The sequence below is a fragment of the Syngnathus scovelli genome, chromosome 10 (assembly GCF_024217435.2).
Source record: "Syngnathus scovelli strain Florida chromosome 10, RoL_Ssco_1.2, whole genome shotgun sequence".
NCBI lineage: Eukaryota > Metazoa > Chordata > Actinopteri > Syngnathiformes > Syngnathidae > Syngnathus > Syngnathus scovelli.
This window is the reverse complement of record NC_090856.1, coordinates 2,545,818-2,561,275: the sequence shown is the minus strand read 5'-3', so window position 1 is coordinate 2,561,275 and position 15,458 is coordinate 2,545,818. Positions and strand designations below refer to the sequence as shown.

At 44.7% G+C, this 15,458-nt stretch overlaps 4 protein-coding genes across 8 annotated transcripts; 2 read left to right on the top strand and 2 right to left on the bottom strand.

The window, feature by feature from the left end:
• Window positions 1-121: 121 nt before the first annotated feature.
• On the bottom strand, window positions 122-5,069 carry il23r (interleukin 23 receptor). 3 transcript variants are annotated; one of them, XM_049722882.2, is made up of 17 exons: window positions 4,938-5,069; window positions 4,253-4,366; window positions 4,040-4,172; window positions 3,792-3,970; window positions 3,599-3,722; window positions 3,386-3,543; window positions 3,170-3,312; window positions 2,922-3,078; window positions 2,522-2,604; window positions 2,240-2,438; window positions 1,971-2,171; window positions 1,788-1,886; window positions 1,513-1,668; window positions 1,231-1,371; window positions 1,010-1,094; window positions 844-931; window positions 122-773 (listed from the first exon to the last, which is right to left on the bottom strand). In XM_049722882.2, exons 2-17 carry the CDS (start codon window positions 4,290-4,292, stop codon window positions 291-293), a joined length of 2,469 nt encoding a protein of 822 aa, XP_049578839.1. In that variant the 5' UTR covers window positions 4,293-4,366; window positions 4,938-5,069; the 3' UTR covers window positions 122-290. The 3 variants fall into 3 exon arrangements, with proteins under 3 accessions (XP_049578839.1, XP_049578831.1, XP_049578848.1); XM_049722874.2 differs by lacking the exon at window positions 4,938-5,069 and having other exon boundaries at window positions 4,253-4,410; XM_049722891.2 differs by lacking the exons at window positions 4,253-4,366; window positions 4,938-5,069 and having other exon boundaries at window positions 3,792-3,981; window positions 4,040-4,125.
• LOC125970687 (cytochrome P450 2J2) lies at window positions 4,917-7,191 on the top strand. 2 transcript variants are annotated; one of them, XM_049723272.2, is made up of 9 exons: window positions 4,917-4,982; window positions 5,327-5,489; window positions 5,593-5,742; window positions 5,813-5,973; window positions 6,036-6,212; window positions 6,284-6,425; window positions 6,487-6,674; window positions 6,744-6,885; window positions 6,949-7,191. In XM_049723272.2, the coding sequence occupies exons 2-9, from the start codon at window positions 5,402-5,404 to the stop codon at window positions 7,122-7,124; spliced, it is 1,224 nt and encodes a 407-aa protein (XP_049579229.1). In that variant the 5' UTR covers window positions 4,917-4,982; window positions 5,327-5,401; the 3' UTR covers window positions 7,125-7,191. The 2 variants fall into 2 exon arrangements, with proteins under 2 accessions (XP_049579229.1, XP_049579221.1); XM_049723264.1 differs by lacking the exon at window positions 4,917-4,982 and adding an exon at window positions 5,006-5,188.
• A 380-nt stretch (window positions 7,192-7,571) lies between these two features.
• On the top strand, window positions 7,572-10,292 carry LOC125970679 (cytochrome P450 2J2). Of its 2 annotated transcripts, none has more exons than XM_049723242.2 (9): window positions 7,572-7,797; window positions 8,123-8,288; window positions 8,352-8,504; window positions 8,637-8,797; window positions 9,070-9,243; window positions 9,302-9,443; window positions 9,525-9,712; window positions 9,787-9,928; window positions 9,988-10,292. In XM_049723242.2, the coding sequence occupies exons 1-9, from the start codon at window positions 7,606-7,608 to the stop codon at window positions 10,161-10,163; spliced, it is 1,494 nt and encodes a 497-aa protein (XP_049579199.1). In that variant the 5' UTR covers window positions 7,572-7,605; the 3' UTR covers window positions 10,164-10,292. The 2 variants fall into 2 exon arrangements, with proteins under 2 accessions (XP_049579199.1, XP_049579208.1); XM_049723251.1 differs by having other exon boundaries at window positions 7,655-7,797; window positions 8,158-8,288.
• LOC125970800 (LIM/homeobox protein Lhx8) lies at window positions 10,282-14,337 on the bottom strand. Its single transcript, XM_049723446.1, has 7 exons — window positions 13,875-14,337; window positions 12,984-13,109; window positions 12,643-12,764; window positions 11,996-12,216; window positions 11,644-11,747; window positions 11,349-11,444; window positions 10,282-11,251 (listed from the first exon to the last, which is right to left on the bottom strand). Exons 1-7 carry the CDS (start codon window positions 13,905-13,907, stop codon window positions 11,024-11,026), a joined length of 930 nt encoding a protein of 309 aa, XP_049579403.1. The 5' UTR covers window positions 13,908-14,337; the 3' UTR covers window positions 10,282-11,023.
• Window positions 14,338-15,458: the final 1,121 nt, after the last annotated feature.

Below are 15,458 nucleotides of genomic sequence, written 5' to 3'. Positions count from 1 at the left end.
TGACAATTTTAGGGACTTTTTGCTGCAAAATTCAAATTTATAGGATTTTGAAGAAAAATATAATTTTGTACATTCTGTATATTTTTTGTTTGATATCCTTTTATAGTTGGATACTGTAAAATAGTGCTTGCTTACAATTATTAGGATATAGTACAAAACATTACACTCGGTATATTAATAATAATTTTTGGCAAACAATTTTTTTTAAGAAAATTTGCCACTCCCATATTTCAGATTTGAATTGGGCAACCGCAATATTGTCCAAAGCAATGCAGAAGGAACAAACATGATTATTCTACCTCCTGCCCGCTGCTGGGAATGCAAATTTGTGGGATGTACCCACCAGTCAGCGAGACCTCCACCACGGTTGCACCTTGTAAATCCACCACTGGGGGGCGATCTTCAGGGTCGCTCAAGTTACCTCCGGTGCACTCTAATCCCATCATGTTGGGCCAGCCGGAGGAGTCCAACTCCAAGTTTGACAGTAAGTTCCCCAGGGTCAGTCCACAGCCGCCAGAACCCGAGTCATCCCCCGTGGGGGTCGTCTGGTCCTGGTCCAACTGGTCTCCTCGTGTGTCCACGGTCAGCTGAGGTTTGTAACCGTTGTTCAGCGTTGCCAGGACAACCGTACCCAGCAAACGGGTCTCGGATTTAGTGGGATGCCGGACAGAGGGGACGAAGGGGTACAAGTCGTCTCCGGAGGCAAAACTGATCGGGGACAGCGGTGGGTCGCTGTCGGTGTATGAGAAGGATGGCTCGCTCCCGGCATCCAGCTAAAGATGGAGATGATTAATTTATTTGGATATCTTCATCATGCAGACACTTAATGAATTGTCCTACTACCAGTAATTTGATGGCTTGGCTATTTCCTGGCTTGGGAAGTCCCTCCACCAACCAGTCAGGACCAAACAATGCAACTCTTGCTTTGATCCTGATCATCACAAACACACATGAGTGCTGCTGTTTTGGTTAGCAACAGGTTACTTCTAGTCAGAAAAAAATCCCGTACCTTTGCCTGAAACAGCTCCAGCACGCCAGTTGTACAGTGAAAGCCACCACAGCCAACACGGGGACCACCACCATGGTAAGTCCAGCTAAACAAAAAAAAAGAAATCATTCCAACATTACATTCGAAAAAAATTTCATTCACAACATCCAGGCATTCCACAAATTCTTCAGTAGTCAGCAACTTTCTACCCTATTTTTTAAGTAACATCATGGAGAGGAAACCTGCAGGTTCCGTGGGCCGAGAATAGATGAGGTTCCCGCGCCGGCCCTCTCCGGCGGCGGTGGAAGCAGACATCTGGACGGCCACCGCACCCTCAGGACACTTCAGCCATGTCTTCCTGTGATGTGTTGCAGCCACCGCCACTAACAACAACGACAGCTCAGCAAACTTGTAGTAGTCAAAACTCTCCACTAGAGGTCACTGTTATATTGAATCAGTCTTACAATGCCTCAAACTGCAGTTTTTTTTTTTTTTTCTCCACTATTTGTGATGCTTTGCTTCACCTGGAATTTCTTGGCTATGCATGCGTAGGGTCCGTAGATAGATGGTGTAGTTGTTGATGAAGCCCCTCTGCAGCTCCACTGGAGGGTTCTCCCACTGGACCAGGAGATGTGTGGCGTTGTGTTGCAGCACCGACACACTGGGACCGGCATCCGGTTCTGAAACATCGTGTGACTTCACAACTTATATATGAAGTCCGTTCTGAAAGTTTATGACTTTGAGTCTTCTTGGCTTTAAACACCCAAGAGGGAGATGATGTGTATTTTTAAAATATTACTGAGCTGTCCTGAGTAGGCCAAGATGGATGACGGCGTGCTGACTCCTCCTCTGCTCACGGCATAGACTGAAATGTTGTACCTCACGCCCACGGACAGGCCTCAAAACAAAAAATTACAGATTGGGTGTAATACACTACCAATCCACTAGATGTCAGTGTCGTATTGAAAAATTGGTTTTCTACCTTGGATGCTTGCGTTGTTTTGATCCAAGGACACTTGCATCCAGCCCAGCTCACTTTTCCCTCCAGGCACGCTTGTCCATTCCACAATGTAGTAAAGCTCGTCACTTCCTGGTGCTCTTGGTCTTACCCAGTCCCAGGAGACTAGGATAGCACTGCCGTTAGCCACTGGATCAGTGAGTCTCAAAGCAGGCTCAGGGTCACCTGAACAGCAACAACCCACGTTAGCCTAAAACCTGCATTACATCATCTGAAGTGTTTTTTGTGCGTACCTGAGAATGTGAGGGGCACGCTGGCCGGCGGCGACGTCCCATAAGTAGTGACCACGCTGACGGCAAGCGATTCAAGATCGGACGGGACTTGAAGGGAAAACCGGCACAGGGCCGTGGCACAGACTACTTGCCGTGAACCCTGGCCCTCGTCCACCTTGTAGTACTCCACCTGTCCACTGAACGACTTTGGAGGAGGAGCCTATATCACAGATTAGCATTAAATAATATATCAGCGTTATTTACTGCATGACTCCTTTAAAAATCGGATTAAAATCAGGTCACCTTCCACAAAACGGTGACATTCTGCATCGAGCTGCTTTTGTGATTACTCAATATCCGCCACGCACGCAGATGCTGAGAAGGTCCTGAAGATAAATGTACAGGAAACGCATGAGTTATCGCTGATAAGTTTTTTTTATAACCCCAAGAGTCCACTTTGACATCGGGGCCTGTTTGCTTCAAGCAGATAGGCCCTGTACATTAGTGGAAAAAAAAAATATATATATAAAAATAAAATAAAATAATAAAATAATAAAATAATAAAAGAAATATATATATTTATATATTTATATTTATATATATATATATAATTTTATATATATATAAAATAATAAAATAAAATATATATATATATATATATATATATATATAAAATACGTGTTAATACAAAAATGGACCTGACCTTTTCCAGGACTTCTGCTCACCACCTCTTGACTCCATTTGCTGCATTTTCTGGTTGCCGTGCTACAAGTCCTGATCTGGAAGTGGTAGTCCACCAGGGGCTGCAGATCATCCACTCGTACTTCATCCTGGCTGAGCCGGGTCACCTCTCTCGCGTCCTAAGTGATACAAGGTGGGAGGAGGTGGGGGTCACTCCTGCACTGAATAAGGAGGTAACCTAGCTTTTGTGTATTTATTTATTTTTTTTACCCAGGAGGAAGAGTCGGTGGGGCGGAGCCTGACGGAAGCTGTGAGCTGTGACGAGTTTTCGGCCGTCTTCCAGTGCAACACGGCCTCCAGTGCGGAGGAGTTCCCAAAGTGGATGTGTGTGATGCGAGGACTTTGGGGTACCACTGCAAGACAGGGGAGACCCCTTGATTAATAATCACGCTGGTGATCATTTCTATTTGATTTTTTTCTGCTCACGTATGCGTGTGGGCTCCAGCGTGAACGAGTCAGAGCGCGAGCGACCGAAGCGGTTGTCGGCGCTGACCACAAATTGGTACGGCTGGTTCAGATTCATCTCAGCTTTCGGTAGCACCACCTTGTCCGCCTCCGAAGGCCAAGTCCAGGTGTTGTTTCCACTGAGGACATACAAATGTTAGCGGAGTCAATCCGAGCCATGGTTGAAGGACTGACCTGCTGAGTGACACATTGTAGGAAGTGGGCACGTGAGTGTCGCGCCCCGCCCGCCACTGGCACTCCACCCATGGGGAGGTCGAGGTGGTCTCGCAGGTGATGTTCTCCGGCTTATCTGGGGGCCCTTCGGTAGTAGGAAACAGTTGTTAGCCATTAAGCTAATTTAACATTTTAGTGAAGCTACGCTACATACATCCTCCCTGCAAGGTCAGCCCTCCGACAATATTGACCAAGCCGTCTTTGTGGAGTCTGCAGAGCAGGTGAAAGCGAGGCCGTCGGACGTCGGGCAGCTTGAACGTCACGACCGGACTGCAGTCGTCCCTCTTCCATTGAAGCTCGGGCCGCGGCTTCATCACCAAAGACACTTTGGACCTGCAAGGCGGCTTGCAGTTCTTGTACTAGAGCGGGTCTGTGCCTAATATTTTGACTCCAGCTTCTTACCTCCATTCACACTTGTTGATGTGGCAGGACACCAGGAGGTCCGAGCCTAGTAAAAAGGGCGAAGGCGGTTCTACGCTGAGGTAGCCCAGGCTGTCGTCAAACTTCTGGCAACCGCCAAAAAGTGGTCCACTTGCTGCGGGGAAGAGCGAAAAAGCAGATGTAGATGATTTTTTGGAGCGTATGAGTGCGAGAAAAGCAAAAAAAAAATCTCACTGCTGAGGAGAATCGCGATGAAGCATCTCCAGAGGGTCATGGCCGCTCAGCACGAAAAGTGTCACAGCTTCCTGGCGTCAAGCGATTGGTTTTGACATTCTCCGAAGCGTCCATCTGATAAAACGCAAATGGCATGACGGCGACGTGTTAAGATGGCATTAAGTGCGTTTGCTTGCGTTGCTCGTGGGGGGAGCCAGAGCGAGAAAACGAGGTCAGTGACCCGGTTTAACGACGTGGCGGGGTTAGTCATAGGACTCCTCAAGTCGACTGCTGCCCCAGTTCACTCACCGCAAGATGACATTCACACGTAATGTTCTCATTTCAACATGTAGCTTAATATCGTGGAAAAAAATATGAACTACCACATTGCGGGAAACTTTTATTTAGCATATATTATTTTCCGCCTGGTTTTGAACAAGTTTATTTTTGGACCCTACATTCTGAGAACTACCCTGCCAAATTATTACTTGCAATTCTTCTTTATTACATTGATGACTAATATTAATTGCTTTAATGATTCTTAGCAAAGGTCACACACTAAGCCAATGTATTTAATTATATTTATTTAGTTATATAACTTTCCATTGTCAGCTTGTGCATGCACTCCCTCTATGTGATTGTTATCAGGAGCCAACTGCAACCTCTACTCTAATTTACGTTGGACGTGTTACGTAACTTTCCGCACCTCCTTTTCCGCCTCTCATAAACAACTCCGGTTGCCTGCAGACAGGTCAGAAAAATCTCCTCGAAATTATGATTTTTCAAGCTCTTTTCGAGTGTCTGGACCCGAGCGGCTGGCTCCTGTTGGGTTTTGCGGCGCTTATGTTAACGGACGTGTTGCGAAACTGGCGACCGAGCACTTTCCCCCCGGGACCTTTGGCCCTGCCTTTTCTCGGGAATGTTTTCACTGGAATGGACTACAAATCCGTGGAAAACGTAAGATTGAGAATTAAAAGTGACACTGCACATGGAGGTGGACCTGAGTCTGCAGTTTTTAAGATTTGGCTAAAATTGCATTTGATCAGTAGCACCACGTCAAATTGTAATGTTTCTCACATGTCGTATTTTGTTTAGTTCACCAAGGAGTACGGCCCCGTGTGCAGCTTGAGGCAAGGCAGCGAGAGGATTGTGTTTATCTCCACCTACCGCATGTTCAAAGAGGCGCTTATCAACCAACTGGACAGCTTTGTCGACCGGCCCGTCGTCCCTCTCTTTGACGAAATGTTCAAGGGTCTCGGTGAGAGAGCTCGTTCTTCAATGCGATTTCAACAGCGCTGGGATAAGTGGCTGTTAAGTGTGCTGGAATGAGCTAGATTTTTTTATGGGTGACATTGCTACAGGTATCGGGGCGAGCAATGGTTACCCGTGGAAGAAGCACAGGAGATTTATTAACACCCACCTGCGCTACTTTGGAGAGGGCCAGCAAAGCCTGGAGAACTACATCAAAGTGGAATGTGGCTTTCTGTGCGAGGCCTTCAAAGAAGAGCAAGGCGAGTGCTTAAGATGAGGATTTGTTCCTTTCAGAACTTTTTGCCATCCTCCGATGCTTTGAATTCTCAGGGAAGCCGTTCAACCCTCAATACAGAATCACCAACGCGGTGGGGAACATCATCTCCTCGGTGGAGTTCGGACACCGCTTTGAGTACAGCGACGTAAACTTCCGCAGATTCATCGAGTTGGACAACGAGGCCATTCTGAATAGCGGCTCTCCGTTCGCGCAGGTCCAAGTCCGGAAATCAGTCCTTGCCGCATCGACCGACCTGACTTTTTGCTCCGTCCGCAGCTCTACAACACCTTCCCCTCTCTCTTCAAGTACCTGCCGGGCCCTCACCAGAAAGTCCTCGCCAACTACAGGGAGATTGAGAACTTCCTGCGGGCTGAAGTGCAGAAGCACCAGGAGCAGTGGAATCCGGATTTACCTCGGGACTTCATTGATGTGTACCTTGCGGAGATAGACAAGGTGGGCTTTCCCATTTTTAAGACTTTGAAAAACTAAAAATGGGCTCATTTAAATAAGAACATCTTCTATAGTTGAAAGAAGACCCTGAAGCTGGATTCAACATTGAAAGCCTGGTGGTCACCACCTTGGACCTCTTGGAGGCGGGCACGGAGACCTCCAGCACCACCTTGCGCTGGGCTCTGGTTTACATGATGCACTATCCGGACATCCAAAGTGAGACCAACAAAACTCAACAGACCAGAATCCGAATTCTGATTCGCGTGGCGCTCCCCAGAGAAAGTCCAGACGGAAATCGACAACGTGATCGGACAATCGCGCCAGCCGGCGTTATCCGATAGACCCGACATGCCCTACACCGAAGCCGTCATCTACGAGACCCAGAGGATGGGGAACATCGTTCCTTTGGGATTCCCCAGGATGGCCAGTAAGGAGGTCACACTGGGAGGATATACCCTTCCAAAGGTAACTTATCAGACGGAGGAAAATGTTCTGGAAGTATAAAACGATGACATCAACACCACCGCTTTCCAGGGCACGATGATGGTTACCAACTTGACGTCGGTGCTTTTCGACCAGAACGAGTGGGAGACCCCAAACACGTTTAACCCTCAACACTTCCTGGATTCGGAGGGCCGCATTCGTAGAAGAGACGCCTTTTTGCCATTTTCTGCAGGTTTGCGTCTACGAGAAGAAACTTGCCAGTCCAAAACGATTTCTAAGTGGTTTTTCCGTCCAGGTAAACGAGCGTGTTTGGGCGAGCATCTGGCACGAATGGAACTCTTCCTCTTCTTCACGGCCCTCCTGCAACGCTTCACCTTCGCCGCCGTCCCCGGAGAGATGCCCAGCTTGGAGGGCGTGCAGGGTTTTACCAACTCCCCCGAACAATTCCGGATCATCGCCACACCTCGTTGAGAATCAAGACCACCATTTTGATTGCAAATTTAATCAAGTTGACTTAAATAAAATTCTTGTAAGGTTTTGTTTTGTTGACTGTACATTCCTCTAAAAATAATATTTATCAACGAGTTAAACTGGAGTTAACTTATTTACTTTGTATTTTGGTTCGGTTCCCACCTTTTCTCGCTTGGCCTGTTCCTTGTGTCAACCAACCAGCTCCGGGTCATTGCCACAAAAAGTTTTTCCAAATTAAATTCAACCCAAAAAGACACATTTCAAACTTACTTTTAACAATATTATGAAACATCAGATACCTCAAAAGTGACTTTTAAAAATGACAACAATAATAGCCCAATTTCCCTGTTTTGTTCAAATTTAACTCTCACGTAGCCTGTAGGGTTGATTTAATTAAATTAGATTAAATTAGGCATCTGGGCGGTATTTAGAGGCGCCACTTCGGGAAAACCACACTAGCGGAACAGTCCAACGGGACATCATGTGGATGTATAGCGTGTTCCTGGGTCTGAATAATTGGGGGGTACTCCTTTTAGGACTAGCCCTTTTCCTCCTATGGGCCACCTTTGGCAAAAAGGAGCCGGCAAATTTCCCACCCGGGCCGCTCGCCCTGCCTCTCGTCGGAAGCGTCTTCAATATTGCTGTCAAGCAGCCTCACATATATCTGACGCAGGTAGGAATTGACTCGTTATGATTTTTGGAGGCCTCTACTATGCATTGATTATTTTTTTTAGTACATAGATCAAGTTAGGAATCATTAACCACCGGATTTCGATTTTGTGAGCCAAAGTATTATTTAAATAATCCAAGCTAAAACTAGCTAACTCATCACAATATAACTCATATTTTGATGTACTTCATCTGAATCATTCTCCCATGGTGTTTTGGGAACGAGTAAATACTTCCATTAAAAAATTGCTGACTGAGCTCGACACACGGGGAATATTGTCTCGGCATCTCATCTGACCACAAGGCGCCATTGTCGTGTGCGTGCACAGTTGGCCGACACTTACGGGAACGTCTTCTGCATCAGTGTGGGACAAGAGAAGACGCTGTTTGTGTGTGGATGGAAGATGGTGAAGGAAGTCCTCGTGACGCAGGCTGACAAATTTGTAGACAGGCCCTACCAGGCCATGTTTGCCAGACTGTACAATCAACACACAGGTAGGACACACACACACACACACACAGTGACAGATGAGAGTCAATTTTCGCTTGTACCTTTAGGAGGACTTTTGTGTAGCAACGGCAAGACATGGAGGAGGCAGCGTCACTTCGCTATGGGCACGCTACGCACCTTCGGCTTGGCTAACGGCATCACGGAGAGGACCATCAACGAGGAGAGCCAACACCTATGCCAGGCCTTGGAAAAACACCAAGGTGACCCAACATTAAATATTACAGATGAGATCTTTGACGCAAGTGGTCTTCAAGTTGAGGATTTATGGTTTCACGTTGCTAATTTTAGTCAGATTTAAAGTCATCTTACCTTACCGTCACCTTCCACCTCAGGTGAATTATTTGATCCCGCCTCCGAGTTGAACAGCGCTGTAGAAAACATCATCTCCCAGGTGGCTTTTGGGAAGAGGTTTGACTACAGCGACCCAGACCTAAAGCAGCTGCACGCCACCATGGCAGAGATGATCTATCTGGAAGGTTCCGTGTGGACCCTGGTGAGGGATGCTAACTCAGAAGCTAACTCAAATGTTCATTGTTATAACGGCAAAGAACTACTCTTGTAGTCTAACGCAGATGCTAACTCAGCTGCTAGCTTAGATGCTAATCATGACAACACAAAAAACCCCACAGTTGTCCGAGCCGATGTTTCCTTGGTGTAGCTCTACAAGACCTTCTTGTGGACCCTGTTGAGTGAGAAGAATCTAGCACTGAAACTTCAGATGCTAACTGAGATGCTAATTCAGATGCTAATCATAACTTGCCGCAGCTCTACAATGCCTACCCGGCAGTGATGAAGCGATTGCCTGGGCCCCACAACAGAATCTTCAGCAACTTCCAAGCCGTAGGGAAGTTCATCAACACCCAGATACAAATCCACAAGTCGGAGTTTGACCCCAGCAACCCACGGGATTACATCGATGCCTTCCTGGTGGAGAGCAAAGTAAGATGATGACATGTAGGAGATCCATAACGGACCCTGACTTTGTCTTTTCTGACAGGACAACGCTAACAGTGAGCTGGGTTTCACAGAAGAAAATCTGATTCTGTGCTGTCTGGATCTGTTCCTCGCCGGAACGGAAACTTCCTTCAGGACACTGCAATGGGGACTTCTCTTCCTCATCCAGAACCCTGAAATCCAGGGTGGGTTTTTCTCAAGGCCATGAAGTGGTCTTATTATGCTCCGGATATTAAAGAGCAACAATTTTCCATCCTTTCTCCAAGACAAAGTCCAGGCGGAGATCGAGCGAGTGATCGGGCCGAGCCGCTTCCCCAAGATGGCCGACAGAGCCCACATGCCCTACACTAACGCGGTCATCCATGAGATCCAGAGAATGGCCAACATCATTCCTCTTAACGGAGGTAGAGTGGCCTTAACAAACCTGAAACTGGGGGATTATGTCATCCCCAAGGTGGGTTGTACAAAATAATCTCAAGAACCCATACAGTCGGCCATCTTGGATTGAATCATGCTTGTGGTTTACAGGGCACCACCGTGTTGCCCATCTTGACATCGGTGCTGTTTGACAAGAACGAATGGGAAACTCCACATACATTCAACCCTGGACACTTCCTGGATTCCGATGGCAATTTTGTGAAGAGGAACGCATTCGTAGCTTTCTCTGGAGGTAAGAAAGACGGCGGTCAGGATTTGGATGGTTACGGTAATGACTGTGTTTTGTTTAAGGCAAACGTGCATGTCTGGGTGAGGGCCTAGCCAAAATGGAGCTGTTCTTGTTCCTCGTGGCTATGCTGCAGAAGTTCACGTTCTCCGTGCCTGAAGGAGTCGAGCTAAGCTCCGAGGGAATCATTGGAGTGACCCGCTCGCCGCACCCCTTCAAGGTCTTCGCTACAGCCCGCTGAGGGTCGAACATCTCATTTCTTCTTAAATGGAACTTGATGCAGCTTTTTATCCATTTAGCTATCCGAGACTTATTTAAACTGCTTATATATATAATTATTCAGGTTTATTACAGCTCGATGTTTGTGAAATTAGACATTTATTTTCATAAAAGACACTCGACATACACACAATAAATTACATTTGCAGACGCATCCCATTTGCAATCGGTAAGCACATTCCGAGGGCTACGTTCAGAAGAGGTTTCACATATATTCAGCGACTTCAAGCGGGAAGGCTTCACAATACATTTTGAGGCAGCTCACATGAATAATATTTCACGGTTTGGAATGATCGTAACGTTTTCACAAGTGATATGATCCGAACGGAGCATTATCAAGAAATATGTTATAATCATTGTGTCATACATTTTTGCATGGCCCCATGATGACAATAAAACCTAAAATGGTGTCTGGTAGAAAAATGGCCGCTAACCAGCCACTGCGCTATTTAATCAGGTGATTGTCAAAGTGAGCTATTTAGTACCACCAATTTTTTAGTACAATACAATTAATCTTTCACCAAGTGTTTGTTTTTTATACATTTTAAAGCTCCTCAAATTTCTTCAACCTAATTTCTTGGCACCAGGAAGATGCCAAAGCAATACTTTTATATTAAAATACAATTGAATTAGACCAAGACATTACACGGGAAAATCAAAGCAGCGCTTTGTCGCCCTCTTGTGGCCTTAATTGGAAAATACTAACTGTCACAATTAATTTAGTGATTCTATAACGAGCCTCATTTTGAGACTCGTCACACATGACACTGACATGTGACATGATTTGTGAAGTGGAAAAATGCAGACCGAGGTGAAAAGCAGTCACTCGTATAGTAGTTCATAAAAAGCCTGGTGCTCACTGTCGATGAAGGAATGCAGCGCCGACAGCATGGAACCTTCCGGACCCCCGAAGGTGGTGTACTGCAGCTCCTCGGGGGTGGGCGTGGGCGGGGCCAGGCGTGCGGGTTGCAGAGATGTCACGGGGGCAGCGGACGTGTGGTTGGGGCTCACGTGCTTCTTGTGGCGTGCTCGGCAGTTCTGGAACCACACCTGCGCAATCCAGTTCGTCTTTATATGCACAGTAATGATCATATTTATATTGATAAAGTTTGATTATTGTTTTTGTTTGTATTATGTTTGCTTGAACCTGTATGACTCTTCGACTGAGGCCCGTCTGCTCGGCCAGTTTCTGCAGCGTCTGAGCATCCGGGTTGTTGTCCTGGGCAAATTGCGCTTGCATCACCTGTAAAAATGGGGTTTAAATAATATAATACATTAAAATTTGTAATAAATTCATACAAAAATAGGCCTTTAAATAGCATGCGAAAATAAATGATGTATTTTTATAATTTTATATATAATATTATAATATATATAATATTCTGTATTACACACGCACAATCAACTCTAAGCGGAATTTTATTTTATTTTTTTTTTTTTACCTGCAGCTGGTCAGCAGTAAAGCTGGTCCTCGCTCTCTTGGATGGTTTGGGCTGGCTAATTTCTTGTTCCGTGGGCATGGCACCCTCCATATTGACACTGCTGCCTGCGATAATCATAACAAGGTTATTCATATTTAAAAAAAATAAAAAATAGGCACCAAAATTTGTAAAAAAATAAATAAAATGCTATATTTAAGAGCTGTGCATGTAAACTTGATATTTTATATGCTGAGTCTAAATCTGCTCTCTTTTTTTTTTTAATGTCAGACATGTTATAATAATATGTTAGGGGTGTGGTGGCCATTTTGGGAAAATATTACAGGACTGACAAATATATTCATTTGCAAATGACCTTTGTCGGCGGCCCTTTTGAGCTTGTCCAGCATGCAGTCGTAGTGGACCCTGCAGAGCACCTTGTCCTCCACCAGGGCAAACTCCTCTCCGGTGGACAGCTGCCGCTTGCACGAGAAGCAGGCGAAGCAAGCCAGGTGGTAAACGTTGCCCTTGGCGCGCCGCACCCAGTCGGTGGCGTGGATGTGGCGGCCGCAGCACGCGCACCACGTGCCGAACCTTCTGCGACACAGGCAACAAATGGACGTCGAGATTCACACGGAAAATAACACACTTTGCTAATCAAGAGGACATTTTTATTTCTAATAATAATAATAATAAACAGTAGATTAGATGCATATCATTTATTCATTACCGTTATTTTACAGTGGTTAGAAAAAGTCTACACACCCTTGTTCGAATGTCAGGTTTTTAAAAATAAAAAAAAATACCAGAATAAATCATTTAAAAATATGTCGGACTATTAGTGTGACTTAGTCCTTGATTTGAATCTTTTCGGAGGAAAGAAAATTAATTAAGAGATAATGTGCACAAGTGTACACACCCTGTCATGCAAGTGTTTAATATGACCTAATCACTTTCAAACTTGTGTTAAACGGGAGCCGCAGATGCACGACTAATATTTAAAATAAAAAAACAAAGGTCTACCTGAAGTAATCCATCTTGCAGAAGACTTCCTTGTCTTTAATGTAGCAGCTGGTGTGACCTCCCAGCGCGGCCTGGCACACGCTGCAGCAGAGGCAGCGCACATGCCAGGACAGGTCGCTCACCTGTGCGCACACACGCACACACACACGGAACACACTGTTTATTTCTCCTCCGGTCCTGTGAGGCATGAAGGCGTGCAAATCACAATCACCCTAAAGCTGTAATGAAAATGCTCATAAAAAACAACTTGGATGTATATCAAGGAACCATTTTTTTACAGCACCCACACACACATTCCAAAGCAACAACAACAAAAATGGCGAAGCAACGCGAGGAAATACCTTCAATAAATATTTATCAACAATTTCTTCATTGCAACTGGCGCACACACACATGCTGGCGGTGAGAAGTGGCTCAGCGGACATGGCCTGCAGGCCGGAGCGCATGTCTTCAGCCACAACCTCCACCTGCAAGTGCAACAAAAACACAGGATAAATAAATATTAAATGAATTTTATTTGATATTATTTAGTGATTAAAGATTAAAAAAATAAATAAACAGCAAATTTGATTATTGTTAAGAGTTGTGCTTAACTCCAAAGAAATTGTAATTATTAGAGCAAAATGATTTAAGTGACTTAAAACATTGACTATTATGTTATTGATTAGTAAGATTGACTTAATATTCCATAATTATAATTAATAGGAATACAATAGAATTTCACTTATACTTTATATATTAAAGTTCTCAATCCTGAATTTTGAAGTCCTCACTCGCACATCAACTCAACTCTCTCCCGCTTAAGCATTTTGTACAGGTATGCATTATTATTTAAAAACAAATTAAAATTGCAAACCCAATAACCCATATTGGTTGCAGAATTAGTTAGTTGAAAAAAATAAAGTTGCTGCAAAGAGGATTTTGAGCAAATTGTATCTTTCCAGATTTGGGGAAAAAATATTTTATATAATAATATTTATATTTAATATTTAAGTGAATATTTAATTAAAAATCGACTCCTACTTTTATCTTTTTAAAATAATATAAATCAAAATATCTATGCTGATGTCAAGTTTAATTTTTTTCTCATGACTATACGCGGTTGTACGTGCACTAAGTTAAGAACATTCCACATCCAAAAATAGCATCCATAAAATAAAATAGCAACAATAAAAAGTATATTTTTGCCCTATTTAAAAAAAAAATAAAATAATAATAATCCCCATCCCTACCGTGTTGTCTTTGGAGTCCTCACATGCACACATGTCCGTGTTTTTATTTTCCTCTGCCCTCCGTGGCTGCGCGTCTCCTCGCTGCCCGCGTGGTGCGTTCAATGACCGGCGCTCTTGCCATAAATATCATCAACTGGCCGCTCACTTGCTCACCATGACGACGCCAATTGCACATTTACAAAGAGTCATTACTTGGACTAACAGACGACACTTGAGCCGACACTTCTCCCCCCCCCACCCCGCCCTTTTACCGATATTACATCAAAAGGGCGTTGATTTATTTAATAGCAGCGATTAAAACAAGTCAAAGTTAAAAAAAAAAAACATGAAGTGGTCCCATTAACTGCTCGAGTTTTAACAACGAGGGAAGCTAGGTGGAGTGGGTGCTCGCAGATTGCAGGAGAGAGCAATTAAAGTCTCAATATTGAGCCACGAGGCAGACCCCCGCCCCCCCCGACGCTTGACCCCGAACCGGCCGAGGACTTCCATCCCAACCGACTCACCTCCTCGCCGGAGCCTCCAGCCAGGATGCAGCGTTGAACTTTGGTCTCACTTTTCCAGCGCATGTCTGTGGCTTCTTCTTCTTCTTCTTGTCGTCCTCCAAGAGAGTGAGCCTTCCCAAGGGAGGATCAGAATTCATATTTCATATGTCACCTTTAGCCACGCCCGCCCACCCAGTTGCCTGCCTGCCTGCCTGCCTGTGTGGTTTCTTGCAAGCGTGCAAAAAAAAAAGTTGAAGAAAAACGCAAGTATGAGCGGCTGGAAAGGACAAAAAGAAAAAGTTGTTCTTTTAGAGAGTTTTTGTGGTGACGTTTAAGAGTCTGAATTACAGTTTAGGTTTTGGGAGGGGAAGTAGAATGAATTGTTTTTTTGGGGGTGAGAGATTTTGTTGTTTGGAGTTTTTTGTTGTGTTTGATATTTTTATAATGTTAGTGTGAGAGTTTTTTTTTATTTTTTTGGGTGAATGTGAATTTTCTGTCCATTTTCTAATCACAAAGAATTTTTTAAATGAAAAAAAAACAGTTTTTTTCCATGCCGATATTAACAGTTGAACAATTTGGCAGCAAAGTATTTTTTTCAATTTCCAATATTCATTTCTCTTTTGAAGACGACTGCTGCAAAGATAACATCCTGTGACTTTTTATTTTTCCTGTCTCTTTATCGCCTTGCAGGAGGTCTCGGTAGCTCGCAACCCGCATTGGCACGAGGCTCCCTATCACATCATCTCAGGAGGCCTTTAGCAGTCCTAGCGTGCCTCCTGGAAGATGTGTCGCGTTCCAGCTGGTGCCCATGAATGCTATTTATTTTTTTTAAATCAGATAACGCGTTCTCAACCGTGCACCCAACTAAAACCTCGCTCAGATAGAACAGAGGTCAAAAAGTGACAAAATCGAGTGTTTAACATCAAAAGAGCAGACGTAGTTAGGAGCCCGCATGTTGCTCGGATCCCAATCGGCCGCGTGTAGCGTTTTGCGGGCTACGGAGCAGACAAAAACAAGGTGGACAAAACTCCTCCGAGTGTCTTGTGACATCACGTCTGGATGATGCAGCGTGTTACGTTATGAACAGGGAGGAAGGAAAGTG

Bases quoted from the DNA above. Each gene is read 5' to 3' on its own strand.
- LOC125970687 (XM_049723264.1), top strand. From the start codon at position 5,006: ATGATTTTTCAAGCTCTTTTCGAGTGTCTGGACCCGAGCGGCTGGCTC. The intron at 6,213-6,283 runs GTGGGCTTTCCC...CATCTTCTATAG, and splicing joins ACCTTGCGGAGATAGACAAG to TTGAAAGAAGACCCTGAAGC. The intron at 6,426-6,486 runs GTGAGACCAACA...GGCGCTCCCCAG, and splicing joins GCACTATCCGGACATCCAAA to AGAAAGTCCAGACGGAAATC.
- LOC125970679 (XM_049723242.2), top strand. From the start codon at position 7,606: ATGTGGATGTATAGCGTGTTCCTGGGTCTGAATAATTGGGGGGTACTC. The intron at 8,798-9,069 runs GTGAGGGATGCT...AACTTGCCGCAG, and splicing joins AAGGTTCCGTGTGGACCCTG to CTCTACAATGCCTACCCGGC. The intron at 9,244-9,301 runs GTAAGATGATGA...CTTTTCTGACAG, and splicing joins CCTTCCTGGTGGAGAGCAAA to GACAACGCTAACAGTGAGCT.
- il23r (XM_049722882.2), bottom strand. From the start codon at position 4,292: ATGACCCTCTGGAGATGCTTCATCGCGATTCTCCTCAGCA. The intron at 4,173-4,252 runs GTGAGATTTTTT...TCTTCCCCGCAG, and splicing joins CATCGCGATTCTCCTCAGCA to CAAGTGGACCACTTTTTGGC. The intron at 3,971-4,039 runs GTAAGAAGCTGG...GCCGCCTTGCAG, and splicing joins ATCAACAAGTGTGAATGGAG to GTCCAAAGTGTCTTTGGTGA.
- LOC125970800 (XM_049723446.1), bottom strand. From the start codon at position 13,907: ATGTGTGCATGTGAGGACTCCAAAGACAACACG. The intron at 12,765-12,983 runs GTATTTCCTCGC...GTGTGCGCACAG, and splicing joins TTGATAAATATTTATTGAAG to GTGAGCGACCTGTCCTGGCA. The intron at 11,748-11,995 runs GTCATTTGCAAA...TGATTATCGCAG, and splicing joins CAAAAGGGCCGCCGACAAAG to GCAGCAGTGTCAATATGGAG.